Below are 18694 nucleotides of genomic sequence, written 5' to 3'. Positions count from 1 at the left end.
CATTTTAGTGTTATATTTAACATTACCATAAAAGATCGTGGTTTAGCTGGCCACAAACAAAATGGTTCAACCCACCATTTGTTTTCTTAAAATGTCTTGTACCAATTCAGGAAAATTACAGTTGTCATCTTCTATGTTTTACAATTCGTTTCTTTGTGTGTTATATTGTCGTTTTGTGTTTTGTTGCACTGTACTGTTTGTGTGTTTCGCTGTTATTATAGTTGATATGTTCCCCATGGTTTTTGTTTGTAACCCGGATTTGTTTCTCTCCGTCGATTTATGACTTTCAAACTGCGTACAATATTAATGCCTTTATTGATCCGAAATGGTCTGAGTGTAAAATGATATTAATTGTTATCGTTATTTAACGATTTTTTTTTTTATCTGACTGAATACTAATTTCTTTTTTCAGCACAGTCGAGTGATATGAACAATTATCGCTAGATACTAGGGGCACGTGTCGTTGTAAATAGCGTTAACATGAAATTAACAACGTCGTCGTAGGCAAAATAGCGATTAACAGATTATCATTTGTCAACTCAATTGTTTTATCACTTTCGTAACGGCTCAAGCGAGAAGTCAATCTCGTTGAGATGATCAACGATAATCTATAAATACATGACGTGTTCCTTCTACCAAACAATTTACAGTTTATTTTCCGGTCTCTATATAGTTACCCCTCTTTAAATGGAAGTTTGGTAACTTTATGAAAACATTTTTATATTTTTCATAAAGGATTGTTGATAGATATTTCTTAAACTGTGTGTTTAAAACTTAATAGGTCGGAGATATCATTTAAAATTTAATATTGTTGTCTAAAGAAAAGAAAAAAACCAAGCTTACCATTAATAGTATGAATACAAAAACGTAAATAATCCTCTTTTTCATATTTTATAGGTCACAACATAACTCGTATTTTAAAAATGTAACTTCCGTATCTATTGTGGTAAAACATATTCACTGTTTCACTTCAATTCTCGTTATTAATATGATATCTAGTTGGTAAAAATATAAACAACAAATATATATTATCCTCAGTGCAACAAAACGCTAAATAAATATATTTTGATACTTTAAATACGCAGAAACATGAAAAAATATTTTTTACACAAAAACTGTTAATAACTTATTATTCATTCCTTTTTTCCTCATTGGACGGAGATATTTCTGAAGACAATTAAAATTACGCATTTTTGAAATTCATCACAATAGCCTCTTCGTGTTTGTTAATATTTTACCGTAATGTATGTACTTCCTCAATTAGAAGATATTTGGTCTCCAGAAATTAAATATATAATTGTCACTGAGTGTAAAGAATTAAATCACACAAAAAAACTGGTCTCCGCGGAAAATTCAGAACTGAAAGTTCCAAATCAAATGGCAAAATCTTAAGCACAAACACATTAAACGAATGGACAACAGCTGTCATATTCATGACTTGGTACAGGCATGATCTTATGTAGAAAATGATGGATTGATCCTAGTTTTATAGCGCTTAAATTCTCTCTTGTAAATGTTCTATATGAGGAAAAATTAGAAAAAACACATTTATATAATTGTATATTTTCATTAAATTATATGATTAAATAAGATATGTTGTAATGAGCATTATGCACAATAAACTCACAAAAACATAAATACAAGGAAATAAATATCCGTAAAAAACCTTGATGATTACATCCTGTCAACACATTTTTTTTCTATTTTTTTTTTAACACACGGTTGTTTAAATTAATCTACTAATGATGTCATAAAAAATCCTACGTTTGAGGTGTATTGATTGATTTTTACTTTGGAAAGCATGGTTTATTTATTTGTTTTCCCAGAATTCAGGAAATCACTGTATTATTCAAGTTCTGTAATGTTTCATTAACTCTGTCAATACAAATTTACGTATTCAAAAATAATGCTGAAGACGTTTTTAAGATGATTGTGTTTTTGTATTGACAACATTTGTTTTTGTATTTGGAGGAGATTGTTTTAAAGAATCAATCGTCAATTGAAACGTATTTCTCGTTTTTATTGTTGTCATTGTTTATATGGGGCGAAATTTCACAGGAGCATCTGAGATCACCTTGAGGTTTTTGGTTGGTGTTGCTTAGTATTAGTTTTTTATTTGGTGTCTTCTGTACTTTAATTTGTCTGTTTGATTTTTATAAATTTTTTAGTCCATACGTTGTCAGTTTATTTTCAATCTATGAGTTTGACCGTCCCTCTCGTATCTTTTGCCCCTCTTTCACAAAGGAAGACTTCGTTAGAGGAATAAAGACATGCCGACATAAATCTTTGACTTAACACGCGGCTTAAAAGAAAAACTAACAAAAATACCAAAATTCCTAGGACTAAAAAGATCATATCATCTCGTTACATAATTCAATATTAAACACATCTATGAAATAGAATTAAAATCAACTATATCACTTGTATTTTAGCCGGTTAACTATCTTGCACATCATCAACAAATTCAGAGTAATGGTGGGTTTGGGGATAAACCCTCAACTTCAAAGATGATTGATCAATTGTAAGCTTCGTCATTTATCTGCATCAATATTCCTGTAAAAACCTGAATATAGAGTACATCATTCTAATTTTAGGCTCTTATACGATCTTCCAAAAGTTTCAAAGTTTTGTTTTTGGCAACGATTTCCTCCTTACGTGATTGCGACTAAAGGAGAAGCTGTTTATACAAGAGCTGTCATGACCTAGTTTAGTTCATCTTTCTGTGTTATAGTAGTCTCAGAATGAAAGAACCTAGGAAGAAGATTTTTCTTTTTGTCTTTGTTGTTCAAAATTTAGAGTCAACATATGAGTTTTTGAGACTTTGGATATCATTAAAAAATTTAGTAAATATACTTGATTTGAGCATTGCCACCAACACAGACATACTGAAATCCATATACACCAGAGAAGCAAGGAAAAGATATATAGACAAATAATTTGTTTTATATACAATGCTAGACTTTTTAATTGACAACATATTTGTTGAATTTGGTGGTTTGATTTTCCAACAGACTATTGGAATCACAATGGATACAAATAGCGCTCCTCTACTTGCAGATTTGATTTTATATTCCTATGAAGCATAATTTATCCAAGGGCTCGTACAAAAAGGAGAACAGAATTAAGCCCAGTTTTTTGATTTCACCTTTCGGAAAATTGACGATGTACTGTCTCTTTATAATAATAGATTCAGTGATCACTTACATTTAATATATCCAAGTGATTTGAAATTAAAGATACTACCGACAAAGATAAATTTGCTTCATATTTAGACATTTTTCTCGAAATGACTACTGATGGTAGATTGAATACAAAAATTTATGACAAACGCGATTATTTTAATTTTCCTATAGTCAACATTCCATTTCTGTGTAGCAACATCCCAGCGACACCAGAATATGGAGTATCTGTGTCTCAATTGATACGTTACTCTCAAGCTAGCTCAAAGTACGTTGATTTTGTTGAACGCGAAATAATGCTTTCTCAAAAGTTGCTAAGGCAGGGCTATGAATCAATCAAATTAAGGTCATTACTCAAGAAATGTTACGGACGCCAACATGATCGGATTGGCCATTATGACAAAAGTGTTTAAGAAATCATATCTAATATTCTTCTCCAGTCATGATAACCTTCTATCATTACCGAACTAAACAAAGAAATATCACGACGGATGCCGTATACGGTGCAGGAAATGCTTACCCTTTCGTTACACCTGATTTCAATCGCGAATTTAGTGAAGTTGGTGTTGTTTCTTATTTATTATTTATAACTGTAAAGTAAATGTCTCATTGTTTTCTAAGTCTTTGTTTTCTCCTAGGTTTTGATTGTTATTGTCATCGTGCATCATAACAAATTTTCAATGTAATGTTTTTTTTACTGTTTTTATCTGTGTTTTAAACTGAAATCAAATATTTAGAGTTTGCCATATCTGAATCTCCATAGATAAACATATATCTTCGATAAGGGTCACGTTTGTTTGTTCATTGTTAACTAAAATTAATAAAACACGTGTACTTTGTTTTACTTTCGTATTTGTCTATTTCAATAAACTTAATATTTTATCAACTTAATAACATGTTTATCGGTATCCATTTATGAAGATTCATCAATGCTGGCCATTTACCCAATGTTTGACGTTGTCAGAAACACTTCATAAAACTTAGGACAACAAGCATTTATTTTCCTCTCTGGGTTCCACTTAAAATATCGCCTGTTTTATGAGTAATCGACAAAACTCCCTCTCAAAAAAGGCAGTATAACACTATGGTAAAAGCAAATTTGAAGACTTATCAATTGCATAACATCAGTTTAACAAATATATTCTGCAGACACTCTCTGTCATCGATTGCCCGCTTATTAACATCATTTCATTAATGTTATAACAAGTCTATAAATATTGAACAACACAAAAAAACACGATAAAAAAAATACAAACAAAGACACACAACATCAGCATGAAGCAATATATGCTCGCACAGACATTAAACGAGGACCAAAGCGGCCCATTTTCACGTTAAAGTAGAATGTAAAAAAAAAACACATTCAATTCAACAGAATTACTAGCAAAATTCATAATTCTCTATAAGGTAAATATGTTATTACAAAGTATTTTGTGGTTAAACAAGTTTGATAAAAAAAAAAATTATTTAACATAATATTCAGTGTGATAAGAATACAACATAAACAAACAATATAACAATACTCAAACTTAACAAATAATAACTTAATTGGACGGAAGTAACAATATCATGTATGTGAATGCCGTTCTATCAGTTCATCTGGTACATCAAAGTTTTCCTAGATATAAACACATTTAATGTATCCCTTATAATTATAATAAGTCGAAAAATACAACTTCATGTTACAAAAGTACATAACTTGAATATGTTGTAAATACATGGCAATGCAAACTATAGCATTAGGTCATCTTTTTAATGGAATAACTTTTGTGAAGACAGCTTTATCAGAACATTTGTTGGAGAAAACACAACATCTGTTCCTGACAACACAACAAAAACAACATTTGTCAGAGACAACGCAACATACACAACATACACAACATCCATTGGAGACTCGACATCTGAAAGTATAAAAAAATAATTTTGAATTTTTTTTTTAGAAACCTATTGGACAGGGAGTTTGAAAGGAATAACGGCTATACTTTCCGTTCATTAGATCACAAATTAGATGAAGAAAACAAACTGTGTTGCATCTCATGCCAGAGATGTTTTCGTGTTTTATGAACTTGACTCATAAGACACAAGTATAGTAGGCACATTTCTTTACTAACTGATTGAATCTCTTGTCCATTTTTTTCTTAGTATGAAGGAACTTGTCGAGGAATGCAACCATAGAAGCTGCTCAACATTCTGACGCATCTAGTTTTGCTATATAAGTGTAAACTTATTTAGAACCGTTTGAGAGAATTAAAAGTATTCTTGGAATAACATGGGTTTCTCTGTTTTTGTTTGTTCACTTAATTTTATATAGTCTTCCTCAATTAATGTCATTTAAACTCCTGTTAAGTACTGTTCCCTCCATTAAAATACTTTGTGTTCTTATTTTCGTGTATTGTTGAAAAAAAAAGTTTATTGAGCTAAACAATCCTCAGACGTTACATTTGAAAAGTAAAGTAACAAAAGTACTGAACTCAAAGGAAACTTCAAATCTCGAAAGCTCTTGTCATTTTAAAACTTGGGAGTTGGAGTTATAAAATCTTTGTATTGTGCTACCTTAATCACTATAAACATAAACATATATGGCTAACAGACACAAAGCATATGAGCAAAATATTAAAACAAGAACACATATACGGATTGAACTATCAAAACAGTGGTCCAACTAGCAGTTAATGTGTACCATTTATACAGAAGAGAAATGCTAGAAACAGTCTTAATATACTACAAACAAAACAGTTTCAAAAATGAAATGAATTGATTTACTGGCTCTGTGTTTTGAATACAAATTTAAATAAACTTACTTTTTTTTCTTACAGATTATAACTATTAAACACCAACATATTATTACTATCCCTATCCCTGAGACTCCCACACATACTATGATGATGATAAACGTGATATCGATGTCATCTGAAACATAATGTCATATACACTGTAACAAATATGAGTATCAGCTGGTTTCCTATTCACTTAGATATAACCAGTGCCTTTAAAATCAATGAAATATTAATCTAAAATATACTAGATTTACTTGTATTTGTTAAACGTTATCTGAAAGTGAAAAGAAACAAAACTGCAAAATAATATTTAAAAACTCAATCTTTATTCAAATTATAATGTCATTCTCCTTCATGTGATACGACTCGGCCTCTGTAATCAATAGCGGTTTAGAAAAAAACGATATTCTAAGGTCGCAACCAACATCTTATATGTGAAGGACAAAATCACCAGTTGGACAGCTTAAAGGAAACGTATATGTATAGCTACTTAACACTGTTTAAAATGATCTCTAATAAACAAAGTTTTATATGGCTATATACACGAAACAAAGTAAAAAGAGAAAAACTCTAGCATAACAGACGATAACACAATATTTGATAATACTCTATAGATATGCAACAGTGAATAAATACTAGGTTAAAATACTGTAACCATTTGTTATGCTGGTATAAAAGAGCGACGAAAGATACCAAAGGGACAGTCAAACTCATAGATTGACGACACCATGGCTAACACGAACTCCACCAAAAACTGGGGATGATATCAGATGCTCCGGAAGGGTGAGCAGATTCTGATCTACATGTGCTTTTTTACATGTCGTGAAAAAACTATAGAAAATATATGACCTTAAGTGTTCAATGGCGGTAGTAATAATTTAATGAAAATATGTTTTCTATTATTAACAATGTGATCATTTCTCATCAGTACAATGCATGTTCCATTGTATAGCGTCATCTCAACATATATACGATTCGCCCGTGCATATTCACGATTTATATCGTTACTGACAAAAATATCATGACTAGGGGTTTACTCCTTAAATAAGAGTGCTCATACAGAATCACGAGAAATGATGGCTTAAACGATCACTGCATGAGTCTTACAAACACCATACTGAATTGGTTGTCTGGTATAATATGTCGGTGTCTTCACTCACTAATGAAGTCCAAGAATTTTATATATACAACTTTTTCGACCTGTGCACTACCCACGAGTTCGTACATGTATATCATGTCTACGCACCTGTCTCGCTCCGTCACATGATTCCCTCAGTTTTTGTTTGTTATATATGGTCTTATATTTGTGATCTACATGTAATTATCAGATTTACTCATCCGTAGATAAACTCATCATATATACCATGTACTGTTTATAATTTTGTGTATAACGAATGAATGAATGTACATACCATTAAGCTCACTAAATCTGGAACCATTTGTAGTTGTAGTACTGGAAACAGTAGTAGTTGACTGTACAACTAAATAAAAAAACAGTAAGTGTGAAAAAGTGGGTAAGGGTAATCAGAATTCTATTATATTTTTCTTGCTTTTTTGTGCAGGAATTATTCATGTTAACGCTTGAAGTCCATTTTACAGGAAACGCATTTTGCGGTAATTAGCAATATTTTATTACTTGTCTGAAATATTCTTTCGATCACATCAAAATTAGCTCTTATGAAAGTCCGTTCTTTACACATTCAATGTATGCAGAAAAACATACTCAAATATGAAAGTTAAATATCTGAGGAAATATTTGTAAAGTTTTATAAAAACAAATCAAATCAAATCAACAAACGTTTAGCAACATGAATTGAATGGAAATCCAATCAAAGATAAATCATCTAAGTGACTTAACATTCATTATATTCAGAAAAAGAAATTTTAAACATCAATTAACATATTGTATAATAAATTAATATCATTTTACTCACTTTTACATTGAGGGTCATCATTATCATCTAAACATGCGCAACTACATGATGTGGCATTAAATATACCGCCATTTTCACACGTTACAAATGTACACGTATCACAGTATGCACCGGTAAAGGGATATAAACAATCACATTTGGTTCCGTTCTGTTTTTCGTTGCATATACATTCACAGGTTGATTCGTTTACTGCTGCTCCATTGTTACACAGCGTAGAACATGTACTGTTGCAAAGATTTCCTGTTAAATGATATTCGAACTACTTTTACTCTGGACAAATATTTAGCCTACGTCGATTGTTTATTCAAACATAATAAAAAGGAAATTTCGCACGAAAAGTGATAAATACAATGAAATTTGCATTTCATATTTATTTTGCGATTTAATAAACTGCAAATCGTATTACCGCATTAACAGCTCATTAACGCCATATGATAGATACTACTTCTTTGGCTACTTTATATATTTATTACCTCAATGCAATGAAAATCTTTTGTTTTAGGTCAGAAGGATATTACATTGACATATATTTAACAGGATTTAGCTTTCATAAAAAATGCGTTCTTGTTAAAAAAAAAAAATTAAAAGAACATAATTTCCGATAAGAAATTAACACCATTTGTATTAATTTACGTACATGTATCAAACTTATGTCACATGATTGTTTATAGATAGGTAATAGATTGATGGGTCCAATATTATTTGAACATTAGAGTTGTCTTTCTGTAACCGGAAAAATATAGTTGGTATAGTCCGTTTGCGCTTTATTAATCTTTCTTCATTTGTTTTTATAAATTATATCATGTCATTGCCGACCCATGAATATAGTTAACAAACTCAGATTACCAAATTCTCATTGTTTTTAAAAATGTATTGACACTAGGCTACAAATATAAGTAGAATGTGTGTCCAGATTTCCCTTTGCTTTTGTTTCTTATTTGCTTGATTAGATTTAGGGTTTAGGAGTGTAAGATAAAAATTCCAGAGAATTTCAGGTTTTAGTCAAAATGAGTATCTGATGCAGTAAATTTTACTATTATCGTTAATAAATTAAGGGAAATTGAACATGGCTTAATATGAATAGAGATCATCCAGGACTATAATCTTTTATTCGTATTCAAGGAGAGAGGGACGAAAGATACCAAAGGGACAGTCAAACTCGTAAATCTAAAACAAACTGACAACGCCATGGCTAAAAATGAAAAAGACAAACAGAAAAACAATAGTACACATGACACAACATAGAAAACTAAAGAATAAACAACACGAACCCCACCAAAAACAAGGGGTGATCTCTGGTGCTCCGAAAGGGTAAGCAGATCCTGCTCCACATGCGGCACCCGTCGTGTTGCTTATGTGATTACAAAGCCGGTAAATAGTCTAATTCGGTAGGTCTAATTCATGAACGGGAAAGGGATTGTAGTTACGACGTAAGGAACATATCCGATATCATTTGTGAAACGGTTATTCCATAACGGTCAACCAACTCGTGATGGCGTCCGTAAAATTTACAAAGGGATGATTTCAACTTCACCATTTGGAACTCTTGGTTTAATAGTTTCCTTGTGAGCAGTAACCCTCTATCAAGAAAATCATGATAGGAAATGCAAGCACGGGAATATCTTATCAATTGGGAGATTACCCCGTATGCAGGTGCTGCTGGAATGTTGCTACTTAGAAATGGAAAGTTCACAATTGAAAAGCTGAAATCATCTCTTTTGTCGTAAAGTTTTGTCTTCAACCGACCCTCATTGTCAATTTCTAGATGTAAGTCAAGATATGAAGCCGACTTAACTGTATCTGTAGTATCCTTTATCTCCAATTCGATGGGATAGATGCGATCCACATAGTCACCAAATTTTGAAATGTTTAGTGAAATAACGTCATCTATATAGCGGAAAGTAGAGTTAAAGGATATTGCTAACTTCTTATCTTTCTTCCTAAGAAGTTCCTGCATGAAGTCAGCCTCATAATAATAAAGAAACAAGTTAAGGAAACAGAATGGCAGTCAAAATTATACCTCCACTGTATTGTGAGTTCTTAAACTTAGATGTTCATTTTATGATTAGATATACTAATTAGTAAAATAAGTGACCATCTGATAAACGCATTACTTTAATGCTCAGTTAGTGTTGCTCTGTGTATTTATACCACATTTCGTAGGTTTGTGTTTGGTCATATAATATGCGGTTTTGGTCGACTTTTTATTTCGGAATTGGTTGTGTCTTTGTTTTCTTTTTGTATTTACAAATGTAAAAATTATATCTGTAACAAAATACCCACATACAGTAAATCTACGTTTCTGGCTTCATATTACATACCATAGTATCCACTTAGACAATCACAAGCACATATATCTGTGTTCCACGTGCCACTATTATCACATATCCCAGAACATGAGTCGACTGTAAAAATTATATAAATGAACAAGTTTTATGTCAGCATTGTTTGACGGGTAAAATAAAGATGGTTCTTTAAAAGTGTTGATCCTAATAATCATTAATGCACACAATCTGACTTCCATAAACTAACATAGACGATTGGACTATTATATCAAATTTGTTATTCATTGATTACAATAGGTCGTTCATCTAAATTTATTTGGTCAAACGATGAACAAATAACCGATCATTCTTCATACAATTCAGTTTTGAATGAAGATATATATATATGGTAAACAGCAGCCTTTCAAATATGCGTTTATGGACTAACATGCTGATTTAACTTTAAATATATAAACAACTGCCTTAATTTATTAATGATACATTTAAAACTGCTTGAGTTCAAGATAAGTGATTTTTGTTTCAACTTATTTTGGATTTTATTGCCATGCATTCTAGCGGGCGTCAATCAAAGATAAAATGTGATTTAACAATAATAAAAGCTCAAATAAAACCTATGTAAATGAACAATCGTGTGTTATGTTCATCATAAATGAAAAACGCCACCAATTTTCATGGCTATGAAAATAATCTGGCAAGCGTAGACGACGTATGACAGATTTAAAATGTGTGATTTGACGTTGTTTTCCGTCAGTTGTATTTAAATGGAGATAACGATATTACATTTTAAGGTCCAATGGCATCTATTGTTTATTTGCAGGTCGCAAAAACGCAAACGTTTCGTCAGTAAACTTAATTTGCGACCATCAGATTACCAATCGATGCCGTCGGAGCTTAAAATACAATATCCACTAATAACAAGAGTAGCTATTGAAATATATTTTATATATATAAGTACGTCTGAACCTGTGACAACTCTAAAACAGATTTATCCATCGGATCACCAGCAGTGATTGTGATACATGGCTGTGAACATTTTGTTTATACAACTCATCTAATTATCAACCCAACCATGTTAGATCTGATCATTTGCTTTAGCCAATTATTTGTTCTTCCCTCAACGGGATTCAAACCCATGCTAATGAGATATCGTGATACCAAATCGCCTGCACTGTAGCCGTCCTGCTAGATCACACGATCACCTGGGCTTCATAAATGAAGCTTTTGGTGTCCGGGTGTTACCTTTCCACGTCATTTTTAATCTAGCGTCGTACTAGAGTACATACTATATAAAGCATGAAGATGTTATTTTAAAGATCAGCTAAATTATCTATTGTAAAGGATCCTACAAATTAATGTAAGATACAGTCACAGAAAATAATGATTTTTTAAGTACGTCTGAGTCAGTTACAACTCTACAACAGATTCATCAATCGGATCACCAGCAGTGATATATAAGGCATGTACTGTAGTTCGACGCTAGATATATATATGATCTGAATATATTGAAAAATGATTGAGATAGGAAATAAGACAATTATATGGTTTGCGGCGGCAGTTTCAATGAACGTTTTAATGACAACTTCACGGCTGCTAACTGTTTAACATTGTGACGTTTGAAAAATTGAATTAAACAGTCGATTTACCATAAACATATTGTAAATCTAAATTAGAGATTTTTCTGTCAAGAACTTTCCTCGAAGCTGGGTATTTTTGTAGATGAATTGTATTTAATAGATTTATTTCATTGCTCCCTTTAGCGCTACAATAAGATTCCATACACGTATCTGTAGTCATAAGCATGATCGTACGAATTGCGTATCGAAATGGAATGCATTTCCAACAGAAAATATTGGTTATATTTTTCTGGTCAGGTAAAACAATACTGTTAAGTAGAAAACACAAACAATAGACATTACATTAAAACTCATTGAAAATACAACTTGTGATTGGACAGGGAATACACCCTCTGCTAGTAAAGCATATGCAATGACATGTGGATCTAATCATATACGGACAAATAATGTGAAACAGACTAGCTTGTCATGTTTACATAAAGTATCATATCATTCTTTAAATGAAAAATATTAGAAACATTCATATGCAAAAGGGAAAAATTTGTTATGCGATTGTGTCAGCACTTTTATTGAGATACTTGACTGGTATAAAGTAGTAATTGGGTTCCGTTAGTTTACAGGTAAGGGTTCATTTGTCGCTGTGTCCATGGTTACTGCTTTTAATCTATGTGGTTTGTTGCTTTAGTGTTGCGAATGATTTTTCTTATCGTTTCCAGGATGAAAAATCCCTCGAAAAAACACAGCACATACAATACTTTGAATACCAAATAATAAACAACTGACTATGATTACAATGAGCACAAGGTTAAATTTGCCAATTGTGTTCAAACTAGGTGTATCATTCCTGGATACATCGTTTATGATTCTTGTTGTATGCTGTAAACTGTGTGATGATGATTCTGTAGTCAATATTGAAGTATCTGTTATACTCGCGGGTATTCTTGTTGATTTCCTACCGTCTACCAACAACACATTAGTAGTAATGTCAATTTGAACTGAAACTGGTTCTATCGTTTTTTCAGAAGACTGTTCAGTTGGTATAGATGTTTTTGTTGGTATCAATTCGGATAATGAACTTTGTTCTGTTGATATAAATGATGCGCTTGCATATTGGTCGGATGATGCTATTGTCGATAATGGATCAGATTTTGTAGCTGTAGACGTTTCTGTCAATATAGTTCTGATTGTTGTTATCGATTTAGTTGAAAAATGATGATCAAATGATACAGTTGCTACATCCTTGGACGGTTCTGTTTCGACAACAAATTGTGTTGTCGTAACCTCACTTGTTCCAACAGTTTCACTGTTTGTTTCTACAAAATATATATAATATTTATGACTATCCATAGCTTATAATGATAATACAGTGATTTGAACTTGATTTCACTTAAAGGTTAAGTTTTGTCGGGTTTTATTTGTCGAGCCTTCCGAACATTGGTATCGGTCATTAACTAAATTGAAAAAGTGCATATAGTGTTGAAGGCCGTACTTTAACCTATAATGGTTTAATTTTTAAATTGTTATTTGGATGGAGAGTTGTCTCATTGGCACTCACACCACATCTTCCTATATCTATATAATCAACGTACACCAATCACATCCGAAAACTGTTCGACACAATTAAAAAGAATTTGTTGTGGTCAATATTATACTGTTATCGTCTTTACATTTTAATAGCTTAATCGTAAAGAAAATAAATGAACCACCAGTATAAACACAATATAAACAAAGTTGATTTTTTTTACCTGAATTTTATGTTTTATTCAACAACACAACATCGTCGCCATGCGATTATCATATATATTGTTTTAACAGGCGTTAGTTTAATTCTTTGGCTACACAAGGTTTATTATTGAAGCTAAATGCATATAATGTGCATAAATATCATAGTTACCTTGTGTCTATATCTTTGTTAAACCTCCGTCTTAATATTAAGTTGAACAATCATTCCTCACATAATTTAATCTAGCTTGTGGTGCCATAATTTACAGCAAAACAGCAACTAAGAAATAGCAACAGTAGTATACCGCCGAACAAAAGTCATCAATCGATTCAGAGAATACAAATCTGGTTACAAAAAAAACCCTAGGGAAACTCATCAACTATAAGAGGAAAACAAAGTTTTACCATTTTCTTGATACAACAATTCAACTAAATTTGTTATGAATACCGAAACTAACCCCGCCATATCTTTTGTAATTTTCTTACACATAAGTATTAAAATTGTACACTTGATACTGTCCGTATCCAGAGTGAGAGGAAATTTTTTATAACATTCTGTAGATTTGGTGCGTCTCTGGCACCTCTCTGAATACCTTCATCCGGAACTTTGCACTTTTTAATAACTGAATTTCAGGGCTGCATCTATTGTCAAAACCAAAAGTTTGTTTTTAATCAGGTCACCAATGAGCTCGAGACAATAACCACTGAGATATTTATACCCTATGAAAATGACACTGTACTAATTGTGGTATATACCTAGTGTTAGCAATACTAACTCTTTATACATTTGGTTGAAATGAAAACCTTTGCTTAATCGACTTTCAACCATGATTGATTTGGAGATTCGTTTGTTCTTACAGTTTTATTAACACATTAGATTGTAATAGTCATTATAGATTTGTTGGAGAATTAAATGTGTCAATGAAGACTATTTTTGATGTTTTTGCCATTTGATAAGGGAATTTCCGTTTTGAATTTTCAGTGGAGATCGTTTTATACCTGAAAACATAACACTTTATAAAAATGTAAAGATTATGAACCCGATGACATGTAACAAAATGGAAAACGAATCAACTGAAATGTTTCAAACGGTATGACTTCAAGGGCCACAAAAAAAATCAAATTATACATTCAATGTCAACTATCAATATCTATTGTTTTTCTCCCGTCTACAAATCAGTTTCCAAAAATCAAAAACTAAAACAAATTTAACGAACAACTGTTATAATCCTGACCTAGTACATAAATAATATTATGCAGAAATTGGTTGATTAAAGTTTATTTGATAGTTAGCTAAACATCTCACTTGTATGAAAATCTCATAGAACTATATTAGTTTACAACAGCAATGTTTGAGCAAATCAAACAGACGCAATAAGCAAATAAAGGAAACAGTAGTATACCGATATTCAAAAGTCATAAATCAATTGAGAGAAAACAAATCTGGGTCACAAAATAAAACCGAGTGAAACATATCAACGTATAAAAAGATATCAAAAGGAACAACAGGAACACTTAAGTGCATCAAAAACAAACGCCAACTTTTGATATTAATATATTTTGATATATATTAACGAACTTTTGATAACAACTGCAATAGTCATGCCTTGATACATTTTAAGAATTCAAAATTTGTAAACATAGAAAGTTAACATGTATGTAACTGTTTTTTATTGATTGTGATAAAAAATAAAAACCAATTCTGATTTTCATAAAATATTCTGATTATGTGAAATATATGGGGAAAAAACATCATAATAATATCTTTTTGATTCACAATTTGATGCAGGTTTTGATAACATATATTGAGTGAGCTGTCGACATCTATCCTGAAGTTATGAATAAAAAACAAAAATATGTACATGATGCTAGGCTGTAATATTTAAGTATCTGATACATAAAGAAAGCATTTATTAAACTGTTAAAATATTGACAAGAATACAATAAAGCGGTATAAAAGTACTTTATAAGATAATATAATAATAAAATGATATACATCACTAAGCTAATGTGTTAATTACACTTACTGTCAGTGGGCACGGAGTAAATATACTTCATTCCAGTATTATTGTTCAATCCCAAATTGTAGACCTGTAAAGTTATAAAGGCCATTTTAAGTTTCAGATTTAGATATTATTTAACTTTTAGTGACCGGGACTGCTGTCCACAATATATATTCACTAATATTTTCTTCATAATTTTTCATACAATGCAGCAAGAGAAACCAAAGTTTCCATCGGGATACAAATCCCTTTATTTTTTAGAAATATTGACTGTACTATTTGACATAATGAGCAAATATCAATAAGCCTTATCAAATCTATATTTTCCATATGTATACGGATCTTTCTTACCAAAAAGGGATACTGAAGTTATTATTTAGAAATATTTTTTGCCTACGGACAAAAAGTATCATTAACAAAAATACCGAACTTCGACGAAAGGTAAAAAAAAGTCCGTATTCTAATGGCTTAATCAAAAGTTTAAACACATCACACGAATGGATGACTGTCATATTCCAGACTTGATGCATGCATGATCTAATGAAGTAAATTGTGAATAATACCTAGTTTTATAGCCAGCTAAACCACTCACTTGGATTAAATAGTCGCATAAAATGCCATTATATTGTCAACAGTGTGTGAACACTTAACAAAAGCCAAAACATAATAGGCAAACACAAAAAATAAGGGATCATCTGTCAACACTGTGTTAAAATCGTTATCACCATATACACAAATATGTTTCAAAGAAACACAAAAAGGCATACAGTCATTCCTAAATGATCTGAAAATTAAACATTGAACGCAACTTTAAAATTAGGGACATCGTAATCAGTATCTTAATCTTTGCTGCATAAAAAAAATGCAAATGTAGTGTACATTTTTATTCACTAAATCTTCTGATTTATACCTTGATTCAACAAAAATGTTAATGTTGAAATTATGAAATGATTTTCCTTTCTTGTTTCATAAGATTTTAGATATAGGAAGATGTGGTGTGAGTGCCAATGAGACAACTCTCCATCCAATTGTTTTTTTTTATTTCAGTAAAAATCTAAACCTACGTTTTCTAGGTTGCTTTTCTGTTAATATCGATGCAATTTCCAGTAGGATTCCTTAAACGTCTAAATTTATTATGAAGTTTTGAAAAAAAAAATATATCATAGAACGGAAACTTCATAGGCACTACGTTTTTTTTTCAAAGGTCAAAATATAGGGCTGTGCGGCATATTTTCAACGTTTATATGCCCCAAACTTCTAAAGTTTCTAACTTAAACTAAAATTATATACTTCCCATACCTTGTCAGTTGACTTTAGGATCTCACCAGATTTTTTTAATAATAATAAGTTATGTATCTACGAGATGAAACATAGAGATTATAGCTGGGAACTAGTACGTTAACAAAATTAATCATTTAAAAATTATATAGCTCCCCAAATAAAGGCGTGATTTAGAAACAGTTGTATTTACATAGTGTACACTCCAGAGATAAAAGAACCTGTACCCATCCCGACTTCATCTGAATTATCTGTAAAACGTCTATTTTGTGGAAAATAAAATTTCAATTGAAGTTAAATGTCATTCTCGATAATTTTGTGCAATTATAACTAAACAGCCTGTGTCGCTCACCTCGGTCTTTGTGCACATTAAACAATTCTCACAGATGGATCCATGACAAAATTCTGTTTTGGTGATGGCTATGTGCTTGTAGATCTTAATTTACTAAATTTCTTGCCGCTTACAAATATCTCTTTCTATAATGAATTTGGCCTAGTTGTTACAGGGAAAATATTTTGTACAAATTTACAAAAAATGTTAAAATTTGTCAAGAATGGACTATAAAGGTCAATAACTCCTTAAAGGGTAAATTGACCATATTGGTCATGTTTGCCTTAGCTTTCGGTCTTTCTTTTTTTATCATTACTGCAGTTTTTATCTTTATCTATAATAATATTCAGGATAATAGCCGAAAGCCTCAAAATCTTCTTAGAATTACCAATTCAGGGGCAGCAACCCAATGACGGTATATTTCTTGACCTGATGAACAATTTTATCCTAGTCAGATTTGCTCTAAATGCTTTGGTTTTAAAAATACCAACACAGGGGCAGCAACCAGACAACGAGTTGGCCGATTCATCTGATACACAATTTTTACAAGGTAAGAATTGATCTAAATGCTTTGGCTTGAGAGATAAAAGCCAAAATCTACATTTTACCCCTTTGATTCAATTTTTAGCAATGACAGCCATCTTGGTTGGTTGGCCTGGTCATCGGACACTTTTTTGAACTAGGTACACAAATGATGACTTGTAGCCAAGTTTGGTTTAATTCGGTTCAGTAGTTTTAGAGGAGAAGATTTTTGTAAAATTTGACAACGGACGACGACGAAAAAAGCTCAGTTGGCGCTTCAGACAAAGGCGAGCTAAAAACGTACAGGAAAACCGACAATAAAGCGGAACCTTTCACCAGCTCAGCACTAATGTACCGGTACTGGCGAAATAAGTGCTTCATTGACATTTATTTTGTTTACAAAGAAATGTATGCAGCATTGCATTGATGAAAATGATTTAGAAAGTGTTACTCAAACAATTTTGAACAATTGTTTAATCTTTACAAACCTTCACTATCACAGGCTCTGTTAATGGTCCTTCGGCATGCATGATAGCAACAAAAGCATCATTATGCCAAAAAGTTCCATTAAAACTAACCGGACTATCTCCAGTTTGAAATATTCTGCTGTCACCGGCAATGCTACTCGTTATAAGTGGGATATTTTCTTTCGTATATATTTCTGAAATGATGAATCAATACAAGATTTAAAAAAAACTATTTGGTTATTTTAACTGATTTTTTTCTGAATTAAAAAAAAAACGATTTAAAAAGAAACCATACGGAATAGACTGTTGGTTTCTTCTCTGAACTTTGCGAATTTATCATAATAGTTTTACATTTAGTTATTTCTTTAGATATGAGTTTTTTCGAATGTTATAAGGCAATTTGGTGACACCCTGTTATCCATATACTCGTCATATAATTTTTGATGATTTTGTGTCATTGCCATACACAATATCTCCTTATTTATATGTGTGCTAAGCATTATAAATGACTTCATAATGACGACAATATCATTGTTTATAAAAATTTCTTGTGTGCTTAAATTTTACTGATATCCTCTCTTTTAACTACCGACCGTGTTAGACGCTTATGGGTTGTCAGGCT

The 18694-nt window shown here is 31.5% G+C and overlaps 2 protein-coding genes across 5 annotated transcripts in view; both read right to left on the bottom strand.

Moving 5' to 3' along the window:
* Window positions 1-967, bottom strand: part of LOC134712668 (A disintegrin and metalloproteinase with thrombospondin motifs 16-like) — a 57688-nt gene extending 56721 nt beyond the window's left edge. For all 3 annotated transcript variants that reach the window (XM_063574420.1, XM_063574421.1, XM_063574422.1), the window contains exon 1: window positions 844-967. The gene's annotated coding sequence lies outside the window, so the exon portion shown is untranslated. The remainder of the gene's footprint in view (window positions 1-843) is intronic.
* A 3879-nt stretch (window positions 968-4846) lies between these two features.
* LOC134712667 (A disintegrin and metalloproteinase with thrombospondin motifs 18-like) overlaps window positions 4847-18694 on the bottom strand; it is a 33845-nt gene continuing 19997 nt past the window's right edge. Inside the window, exons 19-25 of one of the 2 annotated variants that reach the window (XM_063574418.1) lie at window positions 18094-18266; window positions 15499-15562; window positions 10212-10295; window positions 7891-8130; window positions 7369-7437; window positions 5981-6089; window positions 4847-5080 (exon numbers count right to left, since the gene is read on the bottom strand). In XM_063574418.1, coding sequence (XP_063430488.1) covers window positions 4924-5080; window positions 5981-6089; window positions 7369-7437; window positions 7891-8130; window positions 10212-10295; window positions 15499-15562; window positions 18094-18266 — 896 coding nt within the window. In that variant the 3' untranslated portion in view covers window positions 4847-4923. Of the gene's footprint in view, window positions 5081-5980; window positions 6090-7368; window positions 7438-7890; window positions 8131-10211; window positions 10296-11685; window positions 13063-15498; window positions 15563-18093; window positions 18267-18694 lie in introns of those variants that run through there. The other variant, XM_063574419.1, reaches the window with a different exon arrangement.

This window comes from Mytilus trossulus, chromosome 3, assembly GCF_036588685.1.
Source record: "Mytilus trossulus isolate FHL-02 chromosome 3, PNRI_Mtr1.1.1.hap1, whole genome shotgun sequence".
NCBI classification, from domain to species: Eukaryota; Metazoa; Mollusca; class Bivalvia; order Mytilida; family Mytilidae; genus Mytilus; species Mytilus trossulus.
This window is presented reverse-complemented; position numbering and strand designations above follow the sequence as displayed.